A 19,831-nucleotide genomic window follows, 5' to 3' on the forward strand; every position below is an offset into this window, starting at 1 on the left:
CCCGACCCTCATGGAGTTCAGTCACCCCAGAGACGGATTGAGCTTTGCACCTGGAATCTGTGGCACTTCCCATTGGTGGCAAGAATCAAATGAATGTAAAATGTGACTTAAAACAGTAGGCAGTTCACTGTAATGAGAAGAAAATGCTGACAAAGTATTATGGTTTATGAAGTGCCTGTCATGCAAGCAAAAGTCAGCAAGTGAATGGTTTATGAGTGTGGGATTCTCATGTATCTGATAGCAGTCGAAATTTCCAGACAATAAAGAAAATAATAGGTAATTCATTTTTCTCTAAGTTGGTTAGGTACTTAATTGCCTGAATTCTTACACACTGTACCAGCTCATATGTTCTCAGGCTTCATTCGTACAATTCTGTGATTATACCTGAAGGACACAGAGAAAACCTCAAATGAGAGCTTTTAAATTGTTGTTTTTTTAATTATTATAAACCCTAGATATTAACAAACGTGCCAAGCCAGCATGCTTCCCAAATGAAGAATAAATGTGAACTTGCTGTTTAAACCGTTTAGACTTTGCTTCTCACCATTCATAGAAAAAAGCATTAAAGTTCATAACTTACCTGCTGGATCTGTCTGAAATGTATTGGTCACATTTCTACTGCGATTTACTTTTCCTGTGACCCAGGCTTGTAACACCACCATATAGTTTGTGAAAGGTGTCAAATGGTGCAAATCTGTTCCATTCCGGGTTTTATCCAGAGGGATGCAATTTGGTCCACCTCAAAGGGAAAAACAGAAACATTTATTAAGTCAACAAAAGCCAAGATTACCACATATTTAACTTGGTCTGTACATTAAATCATTCCGAGCCCACTCCAAACTGAGTGACTGAAATAAAAAAATATTGTTTGTGCTCAGAAGTACATACAACTATCGGCAAATGTATTGAATGAATGTAATTACTCCAAATAAACTCAAATATTCCAAACTAATGGTTTCATAGTTAATTTGGTACATAAAATATTAATAAATGAGTCCAAGCGTATCAGTGAAGATGGTCTATTTTCTTTCTGAGAAAGCACAGCCCATGGTGGATATTACGAAAGTCTTTTTTCCAATACTTTAGTGAAACTTTTTCTGATAACCTCCAAACTTTGAACTTTGGTATGGCTACTGTTATAAACTTCAGATGCAGAATCCATTTGATCACCAATAACTCCGTCTCCTTGTCCTACTCCTCTGAGCACTACAGGAATTGAGACGATGAGGGAAAGCAGCGGAGTCTGAAGGCCGCAAGAGACAGGGGACTGCGGGTGAGCTGGTTCCGAAGGACCCTTTGAGCAGAGTCAGTGCGTGAACCACCGTGGAGGCTGGATTCAGCCAGTTACCAACCCAGTTTCTGAGAAAAGGGCACACAAAGCTTGATATTGTATCCCTCCCTGCCCATCCCTCCCCACCCATTCTGTTCAAGGATTATAACAGGGCAGTCATAAATTTGGATAGCACTGAATAAGAAGGATCTGTACTCGTTGCAAAAAATAAACAAAAACTTGTCTGACCACAATAACCAATACATTACCTCCTTCTAAGCCTATTATTCAAATGCTTTTTTAAAGTGTATAGAATACAAAGGAACAATAAACATTGTTCCATAAATTCCCTCCATATACTCTGGCATTGAAAGAACTCCATAGTGGAGAGAGAATATAAAAAGTGAGGAATACAGCAAGGGAAAGTGAGAAGGAGATTCAGAAAAGAGAAAAGAAAACCAATGTGCTCACACAGAAACCAAGCAGAGAGCTCACAGGAGAGGGGTCCAGCGAGGCAGACTATCCGACCATCCTGCTGTTTTATCTTCCTATAATTTCCACTTTTCTTTTCTCATAGACATAACTTTTCAAAGTACCATAAGCTCAAATACACGGCAAACATTTCTTCTCCATATGAGAAGACTCCATATGTCCTCTTTGACGAGCTCCTGTCAGTTAATGTTTTATGCTAACTGGAAAACTACATGTGCGTGGAGCTTTGCTTTAGTAGTCTGATTATTATGATTCAACCAGCAAAAGGCATATGTTATCAAAATATACAATAACACGCTGAAGAGAAGTGGCTTTCTGCCTTGAAATCTGAAAATTTCACCTACCCACCAAACAGATGGAACTCTGTGAGATGTTCAACTCAAAACTACTTTAAACTATAGGGCAAGGACGGTCAAGAGGGCTATCCCAAGGGCTGAGTCTATTCTGAGATGGTCCACAGTTCCCACTGTCTTCTAAAGGCATTTTAGATACTTCGCATCGTCCAGGAGAGGTCTGTTCTCTTAAATAGTCCCTCCAAAGGAAGGGCGAGCCCAGTGGTTGGACTTCTGCAGAAGTTTCATGCTAACTAGAACTACGTTCTAAGATTCCACTGGCCAGTAAAGTGCCCTCCATGACTAAACAGGAATATGTTCATTTTTATTCACCCAATTTTGTGTGTGCACCAGCTGGATCAAGCTATGGAAGCGGTTTGTCTGTCATCCAGAACAATAAGTTCAAACCAGTGCAGCTCACTTACGTAATATGTGGAAGACAGCTAAGTATTATTGTCCAGAGATTTTCTTTCTCTAGGCTTTAGAGTGTAAAGATTATAAGTAAGAAGGTCAAGAAATACAAGCAATATTGGGGATGCTCTGAGCTTCAGGCATCTCAGAGGCTGGGGAGTCCGTAGTGAGTGGAGGCAGTTCTTAAAATCAAGACATATAGGATGCCCATCACGGTTGCTGTGTAGAAAGCTCTGTGGCTCACTCACTTCTTCCATATATCTGCTGCTGCTAAGTCACTCCAGTCGTGTCCGACTCTGCCTGACCCCATAGACGTCAGCCCACCAGGCTCCCCCGCCCCTGGGATTCTCCAGGCAAGAACACTGGAGTGGGTTGCTATTTCCTTCTCCATCCATACATCTAGTGTTTTCCAATTTTAGATTTATCTTTCCTGATATGGAATTAAATTTTCTACAAGTTACCTGGAATAATCGAATAGCAAAGAGAGATTCTGTCAAAATAACTTTGAGGTGGTGTCCAGGTACACTTTCCTTCAGTTCCATTTTTAGCAGAACAAGTAAAATTCTGAGGTGCTTCTGGTTCTGTTGAGAGAATAAGAAGATAAAATGTGAAAAAAACAAGACATAGAGAAACCATTTTTCATATTATTAGCATGCATTGTTAATAGTCATAATTTGATTAACTATGAATCAAAGATGAAATTGTAAGAAAGATACCTGCTCTTGTTACATTTTCTTTAGAGATCATTTGGCTCAGAAAGTAAAGAATCTGCCTGCAATGAAGCAGACCTGGGTTCAATCCCTGGGTTGCGAAGATCCCCTGGAGAAGGGAATGGCAACCCACTGCAGTATTCTTGCCTGGAGAGTCTCACAGATAGAGGTGCCTGGCAGTTTACAGCCCATGGGGTTGTAAAGAATCGGACACAACTGAGCATATAACACTTCTGTATATCTTCTTTTGTAGCTACACGTTTTATAAGGTACTAGAGGATTGACTTTGTTAATAATTCATTTACTATTCAGTACCTACGTTCATGGAAGAGACTGGCTTACAGTGGCCTCATCTTTGTGCATGTTTGGTATCCACATAACAGTATGCCTAAGCCTATTCCAAACCCTAACAATAATCAAAGTGAGTTGATAGATTTACATGTTTTCTATACTGTGGGGCAGTTTGGATAGGACAGAAACTAAGCTTACCTTTCTGGTTTATCTTTTTTAAAGGGTAGGCGAAGTAAGCAGACAGGGAGTGTGAAGTGAGTAAAGAGGTATTAGACTGTGGTTTTAAGTCTAATTTTCTAACTCTTCCCCTAGGCAAATGCTCATAATTTGTATGTTCTAGAAAATTATTCACTTTATCTAACTTTTCATATTGAATATGAGATTCTTTATAATCTGTGAAATTTCTGCTGCTGCTGCTGCTAAGTCGCTTCAGTCGTGTCCGACTCTGTGCAAACCCATAGACGGCAGCCCACCAGGCTCCACCATCCCTGGGATTCTCCAGGCAAGAACACTGGAGTGGGTTGCCATTTCCTTCTCCAACGCATGAAAGTGAAAAGTGAAAATGAAGTCGCTCAGTCATGTCCGACTCTTTGCAACCCCATGGACTGCAGCCTACCAGGCTCCTGTGTCCATGGGATTTTCCAGGCAAGAGTACTGGAGTGGGTTGCCATTGCCTTCTCCATGAAATTTCTACTGTACTTTTAATGTCCTTTTGTTTTTTGTTTTTTTTTTTTTTCGTGGCCGAAGAGAGGCACGGGCCCCCCGGCGGCCGCGGACAGCTTCGAGGACTTCTCTAATGTCCTTTTGTTAATGCATGGGGGAAGGTTGTTTTGCTAGAGGTCTATTTTATTATTCTTTTCAAAATCAAGCCTTCAAACTGATTAGTAAATTCCTGATATCTTTGCTTGTTTCTTCTTTCAATAATCTGTACTCCAGCCTTTGTTATTTTCTCCTTTCTAATATCTTTGTATTTTTTTTTTCTGGTTCTTTTCTAAGCACTCTCCATTGATTTCATTCAATAGGAGCTAAGCAATAAAAGTTCCCATAAATTATCACTTGATCTTACTTAAGGTACAAATTCCCCTCAAATACGTCTTTACTTTATTCGAGTCTGAATGCCTTTGCTTCAAAAGGTAAATTTAAACCATTTTATTTATACTAACTTTTGATATGGTGGTTTGTTTAGTCGCTAAGTCGCATCCGACTCTGGCAACCCCACGGACTGCAGCCCGCCAGGCATCTTTGGCCATGGGATTTCCCAGGATTTCCCTAGAACACTGGAGTGGGTTGCCTTTCCCTTCTCCAAGGGATCTTCCCAACCCAGGAATCAAACCCAGGTCTCCTGCACTGCAGGCAGATTCTTCACGAAGTGAGCTATGAGGGAAGTCCGACTTTTGATATACTTTGACATTTCTGCTCTTTTACCTACTGTTTACTACTTAGCCTTTTCTGTCTCCCTCTCTGCCACATTTTTCCTCTTCCTTCCCCTCCCCTTCCCCATTTTTCTCCTTCTCCTCCTCCTCCCCCTCCTCCTTTCTCCTTTTCCTCCTTTAACATGTAGAACATCTTTTATTCCGTAACTTTCTTCTACTGATTATGCACAATGTCATCTATTTACCTGTCCTTCATATTTTTAATGGTTGTTCATAAATTGCCTCACAATTAACATATTTTCCTAGTAAATTTCTAAAGTCAACTGGAGTCTCTTTTGGTTGTTTAGTCACTCAGTTGTGTTCAACTCTTTGGACTGCAGCACGTGAGGTTTCTCTGTCCTTCACTCTCTCCTGGAGCTTGCTCAAACTCATGTTCCTCGAGTCAGTGATGCCATCCAACTATCTCATCCTCCGTCATCCCCTTCTCCTTCTGCCCTCAATATTTCCCAGCATCAGGGTTTATTTCAATGAGTCGGCTCTTCACATCAGGTGACCAAAGTATTGGAGCTTCAGCTTCAGCATCAGTCCTTCCAATGAATATTCAGGGTTGATTTCCTTTAGAATTGACCGGTTTCATTTCCTTACAGTCCAAGGGACTCTCAAGAGTCTTCTCCAATACCACATTTTGAAAGTATTAATTCTTTGGTGCTCAGTCTTCTTTATGGTCCAACTCTCATATCTGTACAGGACTCCTGGAAAAACCATCCCTTTGACTATATTGACCTTTGTCAGCAAAGTGATGTCTCTGCTTTTTAATTCACTGTCTCGGCTCATTATAGCTTTTCTTCCAAGGATCAAGCATCTTTTAATTTCATGGCTGCAGTCATTATCTGAAGTGATTTTGGAGCCCAGGAAAATAAAGTCTGTCATTGTTTCCATTTTTTCCCCATCTATTTGCCATGAAGTGATGGGAACAGATACCATGATCTTAGTCTTAAGTCAGCTTTTTCATTCTCCATTTCACCTTCATCGAGAGGCTTTATTTCTACTAATCTCTTTACTTCCATTAAATATGACTGAAGTTTTAGCACTTTTCGATTCCTTCTCCCTGCCATCTTCCAGATGCTGTTATTTTCCAGAATTTTATTTTTCAATTGCTACTAGTTATAATAATCTTGTTATTATTTATGTTGCTGGCTTCTCAGTAATATTTTGCTATCAACAATTCGCTTTATCACTGCTTCTCATTAGCTTCTGTGCTCACCTTACTCCTGTGAGAGGCAGGATTTGAAAGTGGCCCAGAAGAGGCAGGAGACATCAAAAGAAGGAGGCTGCTACAGGAGCGAGGAGACGCAATGGGAATTGTGTGAACAAGCATGTCACTTACCTCACAGTCTTGTTTCCACCTGGACCTCACAGCAGCCTACAGTTTGCAAAAACTTCATGGAGGTTTGGATTCTCTGTCATTTATTTCTAAATTCTCACTTTAAAATGGACACAACGCCTTTTTGTGAAACCCTTTCTCCAAATTCATAATATCTTTTTCTATGATTCTCAAAGAATCATAAGACTATAAAAAGAAAAGAAATTTAACATACAAATGTAAGCAATATACTCACCTCCAAAATCTGTTTCAATAGTTTTATTTTGACTAATAAGAAGCTGTTGATTATAGAGTACTTGTGAACTACAAGTATAATTAGTTCTGGGTTTAAGATTCCTCACTTTAAATGTGTCTTTATTATAACTTGGAGAACCGCCATCTAAAAAAAATAAGGATTGCATATGAGTATATGAATGTAATATATCACACTTAAATTTCACTTTGGCTTTATATCTATGCTATGCTAAGTCACTTCAGTTGTGTCTGACTCTGTGTGACCCCATAGACGGTAGCCTGCCAGGCTCCCCTGTCCCTGGGATTCTCCAGGCAAGAACACTGGAGTGGGTTGCCATTTCCTTCTCCAATGCAGGAAAGTGGAAAGTGAAAGTGAAGTCGCTCAGTCGTGTCCGACTCTTAGCGACCCCAAGGACTGCAGCCCACCAGGCTCCTCCATCCCTGGGATTTTCCAGGCAAGAGTACTGGAGTGGGGTGCCATTGCCTTCTCCCACTTTATATCTATAGTTAATCTATATCTATAGTTAATCTCTATTAGATTAAAAACCTATGCAAATGGTCAAAACGATAATTAAAAGATCCAGAGATCTGCTGCAATAACGCATGGTTTTGCTACACTCATTTTTAAAGAAAACACTGGTAAGTAGAAGTGAACTTGAGAGTGTCTCTAATTTAACTGAAGAAATGAGGCGTTAGTTCATCGTTCTCTGTGGAAAGTCGAGACTGCATTTGAGTCAGCCTTCATCACGTGGATAATGAGATCACGGTTATGTCGTCAGCCTGCCGCACGTTCGCTCTTGCCTTCCTCATCCTGCTCATGCCCAAGCTGTGCATCGTCCCCGAAACACGATGTCTATAACCAGTCCCACGCTCCACCCTCTGTGAGAGTGTGTATTTTCGTCTGTCTGTCTTGCCAAATACGGCCTAGCAGGTGGCTTTATGCCAAGGGAGGGAGATTTCATCCCAATAAACTCAAATGAAGAGAAATAGAAAGGTATTAAATCATTAATTACTAAAAGAAATTCTAACTCAAGTGTCCCCCTTCCGTGAACACCAACTCATATCCCTTGCAGCACTGATGCTTCTTTTTCTCCTTTCCTTTGTGAAAGTCTTCTGGCAGTTTTTTACGGGTGTTGTTGATGGAGGGCTGACAAAGGAGCTCGTGGAATCACGTGCAATTGCTTGCTTTCCCACTCATGCTAGGAGTTTGTGTATCTTAGCTTTTTTAACTCTTCTCTGATAATCTCTTCAGCAACGCCTCCTGTGTAACTGTTGCCAAGAACATTCTTATAAATAAAATGATACTGCTATTTCAAAAATTATTTTTCCAGTAAAGTATCTGTCTCTTTTGTGAGTTTGAGTGGTATAAAGAATACAAGTGTTTGATTCCAAACATATCATGGACTGTGCAAGAGAGAGAGGGAGAGAGATTGAAAGAAAGTGGATGAAAGGAGGGAGGAAGGAATCATTAGATAATATTTACAGAAACTTCCCACTATAGGAAAAAAAAAAAAACTCCTCTGGTCAATGTTAAATTCTTACCACATTTAAATTCATATGTAATTTTAGTTTCCTCACAGTCCTTGAATCGTTCACTATGGACAAAAATTTTGTTTTCCCACTGTAAACAAAGGGAAGTATCTGCTTCTTCACGTGTTACACAGTCTATTAGCTGAAACTGATTAGGATCTGTCAGAATAAAGATACAAAAATGGATGATTAATATTTCATAATTCATGCCATATGCTCAGTGACAGTTATTCAAATATATTCATGATACAGAATCTGGCAAGAATTTAGATTACTTTTGAAAAGTTGAATAATTCTCAGGGTTTTGCATTTCTTAAGTCTTTATTCTTTTTTTTAGATTTTTGTTTGGGTTCTATTTTTCAAAAGAAGCGTAAATTCTAAATGAAATACTACCAATATATGTAATGCTAATTCATTTAGAATTTACACTACTTCTAAAAAATAGAACCCAAGCAAAAATCTAGATAAAATTGCATCTTTTGCACATTTTAAAAGACTGGCTTCATTTTGTATTTTTACTTATATTTTCAGTTTTTCATTTACTCTTTGATTATTTTCATTGAATGGTCATTACACAGAGCATGTGTGATTCCCTCTGGGTAATGCATTTTTTTAAAAATTGTCACTTTCTGTTTTTATTTGATCATTTATTTCAGTAATATTTAAAAAAAATGAGTAGGTTAAATAAGTTTCTTTTTTCCATAAACATCAGACATCTAGCCTACCTAAATGTTAATAAGTAAATCAATGATCTTGAATTAATAAAAGATGTAAGAGATTTAACAGACTTACATGGCTCCCAAGTCCCGTTTTGAAAACACATTTAGTGAAGGTTGCGTCCCTGAAGTCCACATAGTATCTTAGTCCCTTCTCTTTCCCAGCAGTTGCTGAGGCACCAAAACCAGCTGGATCCCCCTAAGGTGACTATAACTTTTTTTTTTTTTGGAGAAAGTACTTTTTTTTCCCCACAAACATCAAATCTTTGACTTTGTATCTTTCCAAGATATTCTAGACATGCACAGGCGCACTCAGTTGTGTCTGACTCTGCGACCCCATGGATAGTAGCCCCCCAGGCTCCTCCGTCCATGGGATTCTCCAGGCAAGGATACTGGAGCGGGCTGCCATGCCCTCCCCCAGGGGGTCTTCCAGACCCAGGGACTGAACCCACGGCTGCTGCAGCAGCAGACAGGCTCTTTTACCACTGAGCCACCTGGGAAACCTTTATTCCAGACACACTTGTATTTAGAAGGATTAATAAATATAAACATTAATACATCATCTGTGTATATTAATATTATTATCAATTACTATATACATATGTGTATTGATGTGTATATGCGTATAATGTATGCATACATGTATATACATATAATGTGTATATATAATGTATAAATATATATATATTTTAAATGACTTGAATTCAGTTGAGAAGAGGAAAGAAGCTTGTGAATAATCGCTCAGAGGAGTAGATTGTATCTGGTCGACACAAACCACGCTGTAAAAGAGGTGCAGGGAGGCGAGTAAGGGATGAAGACAGAAGGCTGCTCCGAGGTCACCACTTTCCTGGGTCAGGAGAGCAGCACGCCCCGCCCCCGCCCCCGCCTCCCGACAATCCGCACACAAAACCGCACTGTCGTTGTAAACACACAAATAGAAAGCAACTGGCATTTACCTGGTGGTACCTCCAAGACATATTCAAATGGAGGCTCACACGAAGGGTGTGACATATTGATAATCCTAGTTTGACATGCAGGCAGGCCAGGGTGCTCCTTTTCACATCCAGGAGGTTCACATTCCTTTTCCTCAACATCGAGTGTTGCAGTAAATGTCTTGTTATCGTTGAAAGAGTACTTCACAGACACACCTCCGTATTTGTTCTCTGAAAGAAAATAAGACAGCCAGGATTATCTTTGATTTTTCAGAACAAACAAACCTACATTAACTACAAACCCCTTAACATATTTTTTTAAAATATCCAAACACCAACAAAAATAGCCCCAGGAACATAAAATGGAGAAGGAACGCGTCAGCACCTCCATGTTATCCCTCATGATTGTCTTTACATCGCTGTCCCATCAAAGACCCAGCTCATGAGCCTGTACTTGGATGATTATTGGACTCGTGTGTCTTCCCAACTGGACTGTAAATTCAGTAAGAGCAAAACCTATTTTGATCATCACCATAAATTCAGATCCTTGTGTAAAACCTGTCATTAGTAGGGTCTCAAAAGTGGTTGAAATACGAAAAAAAGAGCGCCATACAGGAAAAATTCCTTATTCCAGCTCTATCATTTCCCTTGCTTTCTAAACTGCAGTACTTGATTCTCTCTTTCTCCTGACACGGAGAACATTAATTATCTGAGAGCAGAGGCCTCACTATGCCTCTGCTTATGAAAAGTTATGGACAACAACTCCTCCTCAAGCTTTCTCGAGTGTCATCTCACTCTCCCCTTCATTTGAACAGATTCCATTGACTCACAAAAACACCTTCTCAGTACACACTGATGTATTCACTCATTTTTTAGTGCAACAAAAATTATGACACACTTGTTTTAAAACACTGTCCCAAACAACAGGAATACAAATGTTCCACTTTGGGGTCTCTAACGTGGAGATGGGCACGGGAATGGGCTAGAGAGGACAGGAAAACCACCAAAACAAGATGATGCACAAAACAACACGGGAATAAAGCAGCAGAGGAGCCTGCTGTGGTTAGAGGACCCGGAGAGGCTCTCTAGGGCACGTGACTCAGTTTGCAGTTTAAAATAGGAGCAAGACATATAAAAAGTGATGGGGGAGGGGGGCGGGTGAGGATGGCATGGAATTCCAAGTATAAGGAAAGAACCTGGGTGAGCACAGAAGCAGGAAGAAATGTGCTCAGAAACCTAGAAGCAGCTGTCAGTCTGTTTCTATTTTGTAAATAAATTCATTTGTATCACTTCTTTTCAGATTCCAAATATAAGGGATACCATATGGTATCTCCCTTTCTCTGTCTAACTTACTTCACTCGGTAAGACAATCTCTAGCTCAATCTCTAGAGAACAAACTTATAGGGGGAAGGACGGGGGGAAGGGACAGTTAGGGAGTTTGGGATGGACAGGGACACACTGCTATATTCAAAACGGATAAGAGCGAGGGCCTACTATACAGCACAGGGAATGCTGCTCAATGTTATGTGGCAGCCTGGATGGGGGAGAGTTTGGGGGGAAATGGATACATGTATACGGATGGCTGGATCCCTTTGCTGTCCACCTGAAACTATCACAATCAGCTGTACTCGAAAACAAAATAAAAGGTTAAGAAATACAACAATGAGTATTTCCGTGTTCCTTAAGTGAAAAAAGTAATAATGCAAGAGGAATCTGATCATGAAGGATCATATTAATTAAGCAAACATATGAAGGCTGGTGTTTGCACTGAATATATGAAGAGCTACTGACAGCAGGGACTCCCTGGTGATATTTAGAAACATGTGGAGTGTGTGAGCCCTGGTCGTGAAGAAGGACTCTGCTTTCACTGAGAACAGAGGAAGAAGATAGGAGAAGGACAGATACAAACTGTTTTCAAGCATCTGCTTTGAGGAGAACCCTAGCGAGATAGAGAGACAGACGAAACTTTTTCTTCTTGATCAGCCTAGAAGGTGCTATTCACATTCCACATTTATCATTACACGGAATCCTCCCCCAACCCCAAAACAAGCTTGCTATCACCCCACTTTAAACACCCAAGGTAAGGGTAAGTGGCTCCACCAGAGCTGTTTAGCTAGTAATGATTGATCCTGATCCTCAAATCCAGGTCTGAACATGACATCAAACTTCTCACTCTGAAGGACTCTGACTCTTAAGAGCTGGAGCTAATCATTGGTTAGAAATTAGAGCCACTGAGTTTATTTTGCTGGGGTGGGGGAGCAGAGGTCTTAGAAACTTGAAATAAAGAATGAAATCATTAAAGTGATATATGTTGCCTCTAGGTAGACAAACTTACCACATGGTGGCTTAGTAGGAGCTGAAAGAAAAAAAGAGAATGCAGATGATTAAAATCAACTTTTAAGATATCTCTGCCCTTAGTCATTTTAGGGAAGAGTGGTTTACAATGTTTCATCTTCATAAACTGTAGAATCTACCAAATTAGGTTTAACAGAAAAGACAGAGTTTGCAGTGCCTAGTCCCATGTTTGGATCTCAAAACCTCAAAGGTTGTAAACCAAGGAGCTAGCCCCTCAAATATTTTCATGAATTTACCTCATAAGCCCAATCGTGATACAATATTAAGACTTTTTGACACACATCTGATTATGGAATGGTGAGGTGGCTGACTATTCAAGCAGCCAGAGGCATTTTTAAAGTCTTTATCTCCTTGATTAATCTCAAAAGAGGTTTATATAATTGTAACCCCTAGCGAGTTCAGTTTGCATCTCTGTTTGCAAAGAATGTCTTCCCTGGTGGCTCAGACGGTAAACCGTCTGCCTGCAATGCAGGAGACCCAGATTCGATCCCTGGGTCAGGAAGATCCCTGGCGGAAGGAAATGGCAACCCACTCCAGTACTCTGGCCTGGAAAGTTCCATGGATGGAGGAGCCTGCTGGGCTACAGCCCATGGGGTCGCACAGAGTCGGACACGACTGAAGCGACTTAGCAGCAGCAGCAGCTCCACGCTCTGGTTTCACTTTTGTAAGCTCTTTACCCATATACTAGACTCAGGGTGAAAAATCTGCCCATCCACTGAGACAAGTCTTGTGTGAGCGGATATATTTAACTGGCGAACAGGACGGAAATGTCGCTTGTGGAAGCTACGAGATCCCTGCTAGTCTGGTCTTCGAGATGGAGAAACTGAGGCGGGAACAGCGCCCCGGCAGGCTCTGACTGGCTGACCCATTGCAGGCTCTGCCAACTCCTGGGCATTCACTCCCGGATGGAGGCCCCCTCACCTCTGTCCCCATACCCCCTGCCCCCGAATGCTGAGGCTCCCCTGCCACTGACTTCTTGATACAAAGCCTCCCACTGAGAGAACTGTTCTGTTCATACCAAGACTGAAATCCACTCTTAAAAGTCCTGGTATAGCTAGCTGGTCATCTCTACTCACATTCATCAAGTTCACACTCGAGGGGAATGCTACGACCGGCATTAGGTTATCAAAGTGACACCGGCCCAGACCTCAGCAGCTCTTGCACTGCAGACACAGATCAGTGCTTTGGACTAACTGCCCCTCCACGGCCCCAGGATTAAGACACTCGAGTGAACATTGTGAAGAAAGAGCCTGGGGTAGATGTGGCCAACGCAGGGCCTTCAGGGACATGTCCCAAGTGCGTGGTGGCGGGGTGACTGCATGACTGGGGGTCAGGTTGTCACCTATGGTTGAGAGAGCGGTTGCAGGGCTAACGCTGGATGCAGTGGTCAGTGCGGGGGTCGTGGTCTGCTCATCTGCAAGGAAATGAACAGAGGGTCACAGTTAACAAGCTTGTCCTATCGAAGGGCGAGGGGAAAATGCCTCAGCAAAGATCATTTCCTAAAGGAATCTTTGCTAGGGGCTTCCTCCTCATTTGAATGGACTCTTGCTTGTTTCTAAACCAAGAAAGTGAGTTAAAGATTTATCTACATGTGGCCCTTTAAGATAACTAAGAGTTCATACCATCGGAACCAGACACTGTATATGCTGAGAAGAAACCCTTCCTTGGTATAATTCAGACATGTGCAGTCTCCCTCCAATTGCTTCTCATTCTGTTACAACTCTCCTTATTCCAATTATTACACTAACGAGGATCCTGGTTACCTTTTTGTATTATTCTTCTCATACCAGGCTTTTTACATATCCCACCCTCATATCAATCTTATGAAATGAGTATTATTATACCCCTTTTTACAAGTGAAAACCAGACACAGAGAAAGTAGGAGCGACTTTCCTGAAGTCAACTAGAAAGTTGAAGAGGCTGGATTTGATCTCAGGGCTATGGGACTGAAAGCTTGTTACCTTTCTTCTTTGCCATGAACTTTTATAAAATAAATAATAAAATAAAACATGCCCAGAGGAAGCTTACTGGTAAGGTTTTGTTGCCTAATTTAGTATCAATGTGTGAAAATTTGTAAAACAGGAAACCCACGGAGCCCTGTTGGGTGTGAAATAAAACAGTTGCCTGAAGGTCTCAAGTTTCCATTTCATGATCCAGCATCTAACATGCCTAAGGCATCACAGTCAAACCTGAGGTGTTATCCTGGGTGGTCGGGTTGGAGGTGAGTGGAGGTGAGGCTTTATCTTGGGTGGTCGAGTTGGAGGTGAGTGGGAGTGAGGCGTTATCCTGGGTGGTCGAGTTGGAGGTGAGTGGAGGTGAGGCTTTATCTTGGGTGGTCGAGTTGGAGGTGAGTGGGAGTGAGGCGTTATCCTGGGTGGTCGAGTTGGAGGTGAGTGGAGGTGAGGCTTTATCTTGGGTGGTCGAGTTGGAGGTGAGTGGGAGTGAGGCGTTATCCTGGGTGGTCGAGTTGGAGGTGAGTGGAGGTGAGGCAGCAGTGCTGCTGAGTGCAGGGCTGCGGGAGGTGGCTGGTGGGGCAGCGGGGTCTGCAGGCAAGGCGGTCGTGGTCCCTTCTCCTGGGGCACCTGCAATCACAAAGGCCATCAGCATTCCTGCCCGGCAAGCGCAGGGCCACGCGGCCCGTGGAGGCATCGCCTACTGATCAAGCTAAGGCCGGGCAGCTAACACTCAAGAACTCCTGCAGCATCACAACCTACCCGTCTGCAAACCCGGATGAAAACCAGCGCGGCACGCGGGAGAGATGACTTGAAGGGCATCACAACTCACATTGTAAAAGCATCGGGGGCGGGGAGCTACCCGGGTGGCTCAGTGCTGACGAATCCTCCTTCCACTGCAGGGGACACTGGGTTCCATCCCTGCTCTACGAACACCCCACACGCCAAGGAGCAACAAAGCCCTCGCACCGCAACTACTGAGCCTGCGCTCTAGCGCCCAGAGTTGCAACTACGGACGCCCCCGCGCCCCAGAGCCTTTGCTCTGCAACAAGAGGAGCCACCGCAAGGAGCAGTCCGCATCTAGAGAGGAGCCCTGGCCTCTCCACAGCTGGACAAAGCCCGCGTGCAGCAGCAAAGACTCAGCAGCGGGAATAAATGAGGCATCTGGGACCTGGAGAGAAAGTCTGGATCTGCCCTCCCACCCAGGGAGGCCGCGCTTCCTGGCGGGGATAGGGGGTACCGTGGGTGACACTGAAAATGCCAGAGTGGGTGCTGCTGGCGGGGCAGAGGCCGCAGAGGTGGAAGTGAGCTCTGAGGGTGGAAGGCTGCGGTGAAGTCCCCACGGAGGACCTGCCCCCGAGCCCTGCCGGGAGCCTCGGGGCGGAGGAAGCCAGCGGTGCGGGTACTCCCTCCTGATTTTCTGAAAACAGAGCTGCGGGGGATCTCGCCTGCACCTTTGCGGAACTGGGTGCTTTTTTCTTCCAGCTGAGGGTCACGATGTTCCCTTCAGGATGGCGGCTGCCCTTGCCAGGGGAAAGTGGACTGGTTTAGAGCCCAAGAACGTCGTGCTATACGGACAGCAGCCCCCTGGGTTTCCAATCACAGACGCGCTCATGGGTTAGAATCAAGGATGGCGGCGGATGAAAGCCCACCGTGTACTTCCTTAAGACGTCTCAATGTCAAGGTTCAAAGCACCCACCGCGTGTCACACATCCCCCACCCCCAGACACACTCACACACACACACACTTCACCCAGAATCACAGCACAGGGGAGCAACGTGTATTCACTCGGTGCTAACTAGATGCTTCGTTGTCCTGGCAGAAACAAAATACGGGCTAGCTCCTGGTTGGACTTGTGTGGTGGCTTCACTGCCCTGACCACTGGGGTCACTGGCTCAAGGGTCTGAGGTTGGCTGCGCTTCTGCAGTTAGATGCTGGGTGTGTCGGTGTGTGACGCGCACGTGCACGTCCCCCGATGGCTCTGACGTGAGCACGCAGGCTCCCTCCCATCATGCACATCCATGCCTGCCAGAACTGAACGCGCATCTTTCCCGGATTCTGGGTCTGAGTTCTCAGCTCAGGCTCCAGAAGCCCCTTAACCCCCAAATTTAACTAAAGCCGCTCCAGAATGGAGAACGTAAACATCCGTTCTTCAGTTCCAGATCCTCAGAAGAAGCTTCCCACAGAACCAGGAGAAGAGTGGAAACTTGGTTTGTTTGTTTGTTTTTTAAGCCTTCAAAAAAGCGGCAGGCACACAACTGGCCCTTCTGAAATCAGTCAGGCTTGACTTGAGGCTTCCTGCACACCCTTTTCTCCTCCTCCACTCACTGGCTCATTCTCTCTGTCCGTCCCAAGGGTCCCTAGTCCTCAGGGCATCCTGAGAGCCCTCAGTCTTCCTGGCCCAGACATCCATGACCTTCCCTCTTCAAGGGAACCTACTCTTCCCGGTGGAGTGATCTCAGAGATGGCACAGGAGTGGCAATCACAATTTAATGAGGTTAATTGATCCTAACAGATTTTTCATTAGTGGACGTAGCCACGGGGACAGGGACAGAAGTCCCTGGTGGGACAAAGCAGACAAGTCTGTGTGACAATCACGCCTGCCCTCATTCATGGATGGGAAGCATCTTGGGAAAAGTCCTTCCATCCACAACTTTTGAATCTGTGGATTTGCTAAATCTCCAGATCTTTTTAGGGCTTTCCAGGTGGCTCCATGGGGTCACAAAGAGTCCAACACAGCTTAGCAACTGAATGACAATAGGTGGCTCAGTGGTAGAGAAAACTCCCAAGGCAGGAGACGCAAGATACACGGGTTCAATCCCTGGGTCAGGAAGATCCCCTGGAGAAGGAAATGGCAACCCATTCCAGTATTCTTGCCTGGAAAAGTTTCCACGACAGCTGGAGTCAGTGAAATGGGGTGGCTGTTTAAAGCTCATGGATTGCCTGTCATAATTTTTATCCCAAAGGAATGGTTTTAATACTTCAAAATAATAATTTGATTATTGCCAAGATTATTTTTCAGAGAAGAAAATGTGTTTTGTTTGAAAGTATATGAAGATTTCCATGCTAATTTAACCATTAGTATTATTGTGCCAGAGCAAGTTAGTATTTGTAAAGAATTCATCCTTATGTCCAATCCATTTCCTTTTAAACCTTTTTTATCAAGCTTTGCTTCATATGTAAATCTCTGGCTTTAATGATTTTGGGGGGAAATTGTGGAAATAAAAAAGTAGTAATGTTGTGGGTGTGTGTGAGATAAAGTAGGGAATGTCTGAAATAGAAAACTTTGTGCGCTGTGCTGTTACTCAGTCATTAACAAAGTTTAGCATGGAACTAGACATCAGCTCCCTCATCCTCACATTCCTTTTGTTAAAGGGAATTTGAACGCTTGCCATGTTTAGGCAGGTCCCAGCCACCATGCCTGCCCTGTGGTTGCAGGGGAAAATGGTATAAAGATTAAATATAAATTACTGCAATTGATGTAACTGCTTACCACAACCAATAAACTTCACTGGGATGGTGCTCAAAACTGTGTGTGCCGTGGACCACGGGTCTGTGACGTCGCCACCCATGCTTCTGTTTCAAGCTAAGACTGATGACCTAACTGAACAAATAAATTTCTTCTTCTCTTTAATCAGAGCAGGTCTATTAAGCAGTTTGCCTCAGAAAGTGGCACCCAGCACATTATTAAGGCAAAAAGCAGGAACAATCCTCAGGATGGTCGGTTTACGCGGCAGATACACTTGCAAACCTAACATTAAACAGAGAACCAGCAGCTCATTGGTGTCCCTGGATTCTAGGAACCTCAGAGATTTTCCCCGGCAGAAACACCTCCCATGCACTCTGTCACTTTGCTACCAACATGGCCCTGTTATCTTCAATTCTACTGTTAGGACTCACGGCCCTAATTAGATAATTAAAAAAACAACAAGAAGAAGAATCCAAGAACAAAGCTGTATTATTAACCCTCAGTGTGATTAAAAAAAAAAATCAAAGGTCTGAAAGAAATCCAAGAACAAAGCTATATTATTAACCCTCAGTGTGATTAAAAAAAATAAAATCAAAGGTCTGTCTCCAGTGATTTTCTGATACTGAGAAGCTGGGATTGAACCAAGAAAAGCTCTACTTTAGAGTAAAAGCCAAGAAGGGTAAGACTGACAACCTGAAAGGGGATGTTCTGACTCTTGGAGGGCCACAGAAAGTCTAGGGGAGCAGGATCCAGGAAAATGAGGCTGTACGTGAGCCAGAGGACACTCAGAACCCACCCCCACATCCATGCACACCCTGATATTACCTAGGGGCTTCCCTCTCCCCCCTTCTCCCCAAGAACAGGCTTCGTGACTTTAGTCCACCAACATTCCACTGAAACCTCGAGCTTCTACACTTCACACCCTTCAGCGAAATCACATACACAGACACTGAACACAGAATTTAAAGGCAAACTGTTCTGATAACTTTAAAATTAAAGAGAGAGCAAGAGAGACGAGTTTTCCTAATCCCGTGTCAGTTAAGATCTCCGCCAACCTGTCACAGCAGTGCTATTATTTCCCCAAGAGGTCGGGGGTGCTTTCGTGATGAGACTGTCTGGACTCGTAGGAGGCGAGATCTCTGAGGAGTCTTTTCCTCCTTTAGAGGTGTTTGCGGGTGAGGATGCAGTGGTGCGAGCAGGTAAGGGGCCACCTGAAGTCGGAGTAGAGGGCTCTTCGGTTGTGTTCCGTCATGTTCACAGGAGATGCAGGAAGGAGAAAAGAAACACGTGAGTCATACCCCAGATCATACCGTCTGAGCCTTCCAACTCCCCCGCCCATTACTGTGTGTACATAAACATACATGTGTACAAAAGCATATACGTAAATATATACACACACCATACTGCCAGGAGCCATGGTATTTATGTGTATATGGGGTGTGTGTGTGCATACATATGTGCACACACATGTATACAAATAAAGATGCATGCAGAGGAATAGATAGAATACGTAGACATATGTAAAGCAAGCTACAAAACGGGGGCTAAAGGCGAAAACAGGGAAATGGAATCAAAAGCAGTGACCCCCTCCCCGCCTCTTACTTCACTGGTGGATTCTGTCCGAAGCACTCAGGTTCAGAAGGATGAAACACAACATGTGAAGATGATTAAAAGAAACCATAAAGACTGATCAAGGAAAAGGATAAAGAAAAATAAAGTTGGAAGGGGTTCATTAGGAGGGCTAGGGTACCAGGAGATAAAAAATGAAAGACAAACGTTCCAGATGCATACACTGATTTTTTATATCAATCAGATTCAAACAAAGCACAGTGTCATGTGGCAGCCTGGATGGGAGGAATCTGGGGGAGAATGGATACATGTATATGTATGGCTGAGTCCCTTTCCTGTCTACCTGTAAACTAGCACGGTATTTTTAACCAGTTATACTCCAATACAAAACAAAAAGTTTTAAAAAATTAATAAAATGGAAAAAAGAAATTCAAAGAGTGAGTAAAAGACTGGAAAACAAAGTTCACAAATATATAAATGACCTAAGTCTCCAAAAATAATTTTTTTCATGATAGCAAATGAAACATCAATCTGAGATGCTGAGGTAACATTTCCCCCAGTTTCAGTTCACTTCAGAAAAAAGAAAAATGTGGCGAGGGGGCGGTGGAGTAGAACGGTGCAGAGCTGAGCGCACAGCGGAAGAGGCTGCAGGCAGGGCGAGCAGGCGCTGTGTGCCGGGGATCTCCGCACGTGTGCACTCTCGGCGAGCAGGTTTCCTCCTCTCAGAGGACGCGGAAGTACACCCGTTGTTTAAAAAAATAAAACAACATGGTGATCTCTGACTATTGGGATTATAGAGATCCATTTTTT

At 43.3% G+C, this 19,831-nt stretch overlaps 1 protein-coding gene and 1 long non-coding RNA gene across 7 annotated transcripts in view; one reads left to right on the top strand and one right to left on the bottom strand.

Moving 5' to 3' along the window:
• The window catches only part of PTPRC (protein tyrosine phosphatase, receptor type, C), a 129,571-nt gene that overhangs the window by 50,818 nt on the left and 58,922 nt on the right, over positions 1-19,831 (bottom strand). For 2 of the 6 annotated variants that reach the window (XM_010831084.1, XM_010831083.1), the window contains 9 exons: positions 18,508-18,684; positions 14,220-14,612; positions 13,373-13,444; positions 12,011-12,031; positions 9,700-9,906; positions 8,040-8,186; positions 6,499-6,642; positions 2,967-3,086; positions 581-739 (listed from right to left, as the gene is read on the bottom strand). In XM_010831084.1, the coding sequence (XP_010829386.1) occupies positions 581-739; positions 2,967-3,086; positions 6,499-6,642; positions 8,040-8,186; positions 9,700-9,906; positions 12,011-12,031; positions 13,373-13,444; positions 14,220-14,612; positions 18,508-18,684 (1,440 nt within the window). The remainder of the gene's footprint in view (positions 1-580; positions 740-2,966; positions 3,087-6,498; positions 6,643-8,039; positions 8,187-9,699; positions 9,907-12,010; positions 12,032-13,372; positions 13,445-14,219; positions 14,613-18,507; positions 18,685-19,831) is intronic. The other 4 variants (XM_010831088.1, XM_010831086.1, XM_010831085.1 and 1 more) reach the window with 3 other exon arrangements.
• Positions 13,451-14,559, top strand: LOC104981836. The gene is made up of 3 exons (XR_824422.1): positions 13,451-14,251; positions 14,336-14,429; positions 14,514-14,559. It is a non-coding gene; the product is annotated as an uncharacterized LOC104981836 (long non-coding RNA).

This window comes from Bison bison, unplaced genomic scaffold (assembly GCF_000754665.1).
Source record: "Bison bison bison isolate TAMUID 2011002044 unplaced genomic scaffold, Bison_UMD1.0 scf7180017864524, whole genome shotgun sequence".
NCBI lineage: Eukaryota > Metazoa > Chordata > Mammalia > Artiodactyla > Bovidae > Bison > Bison bison.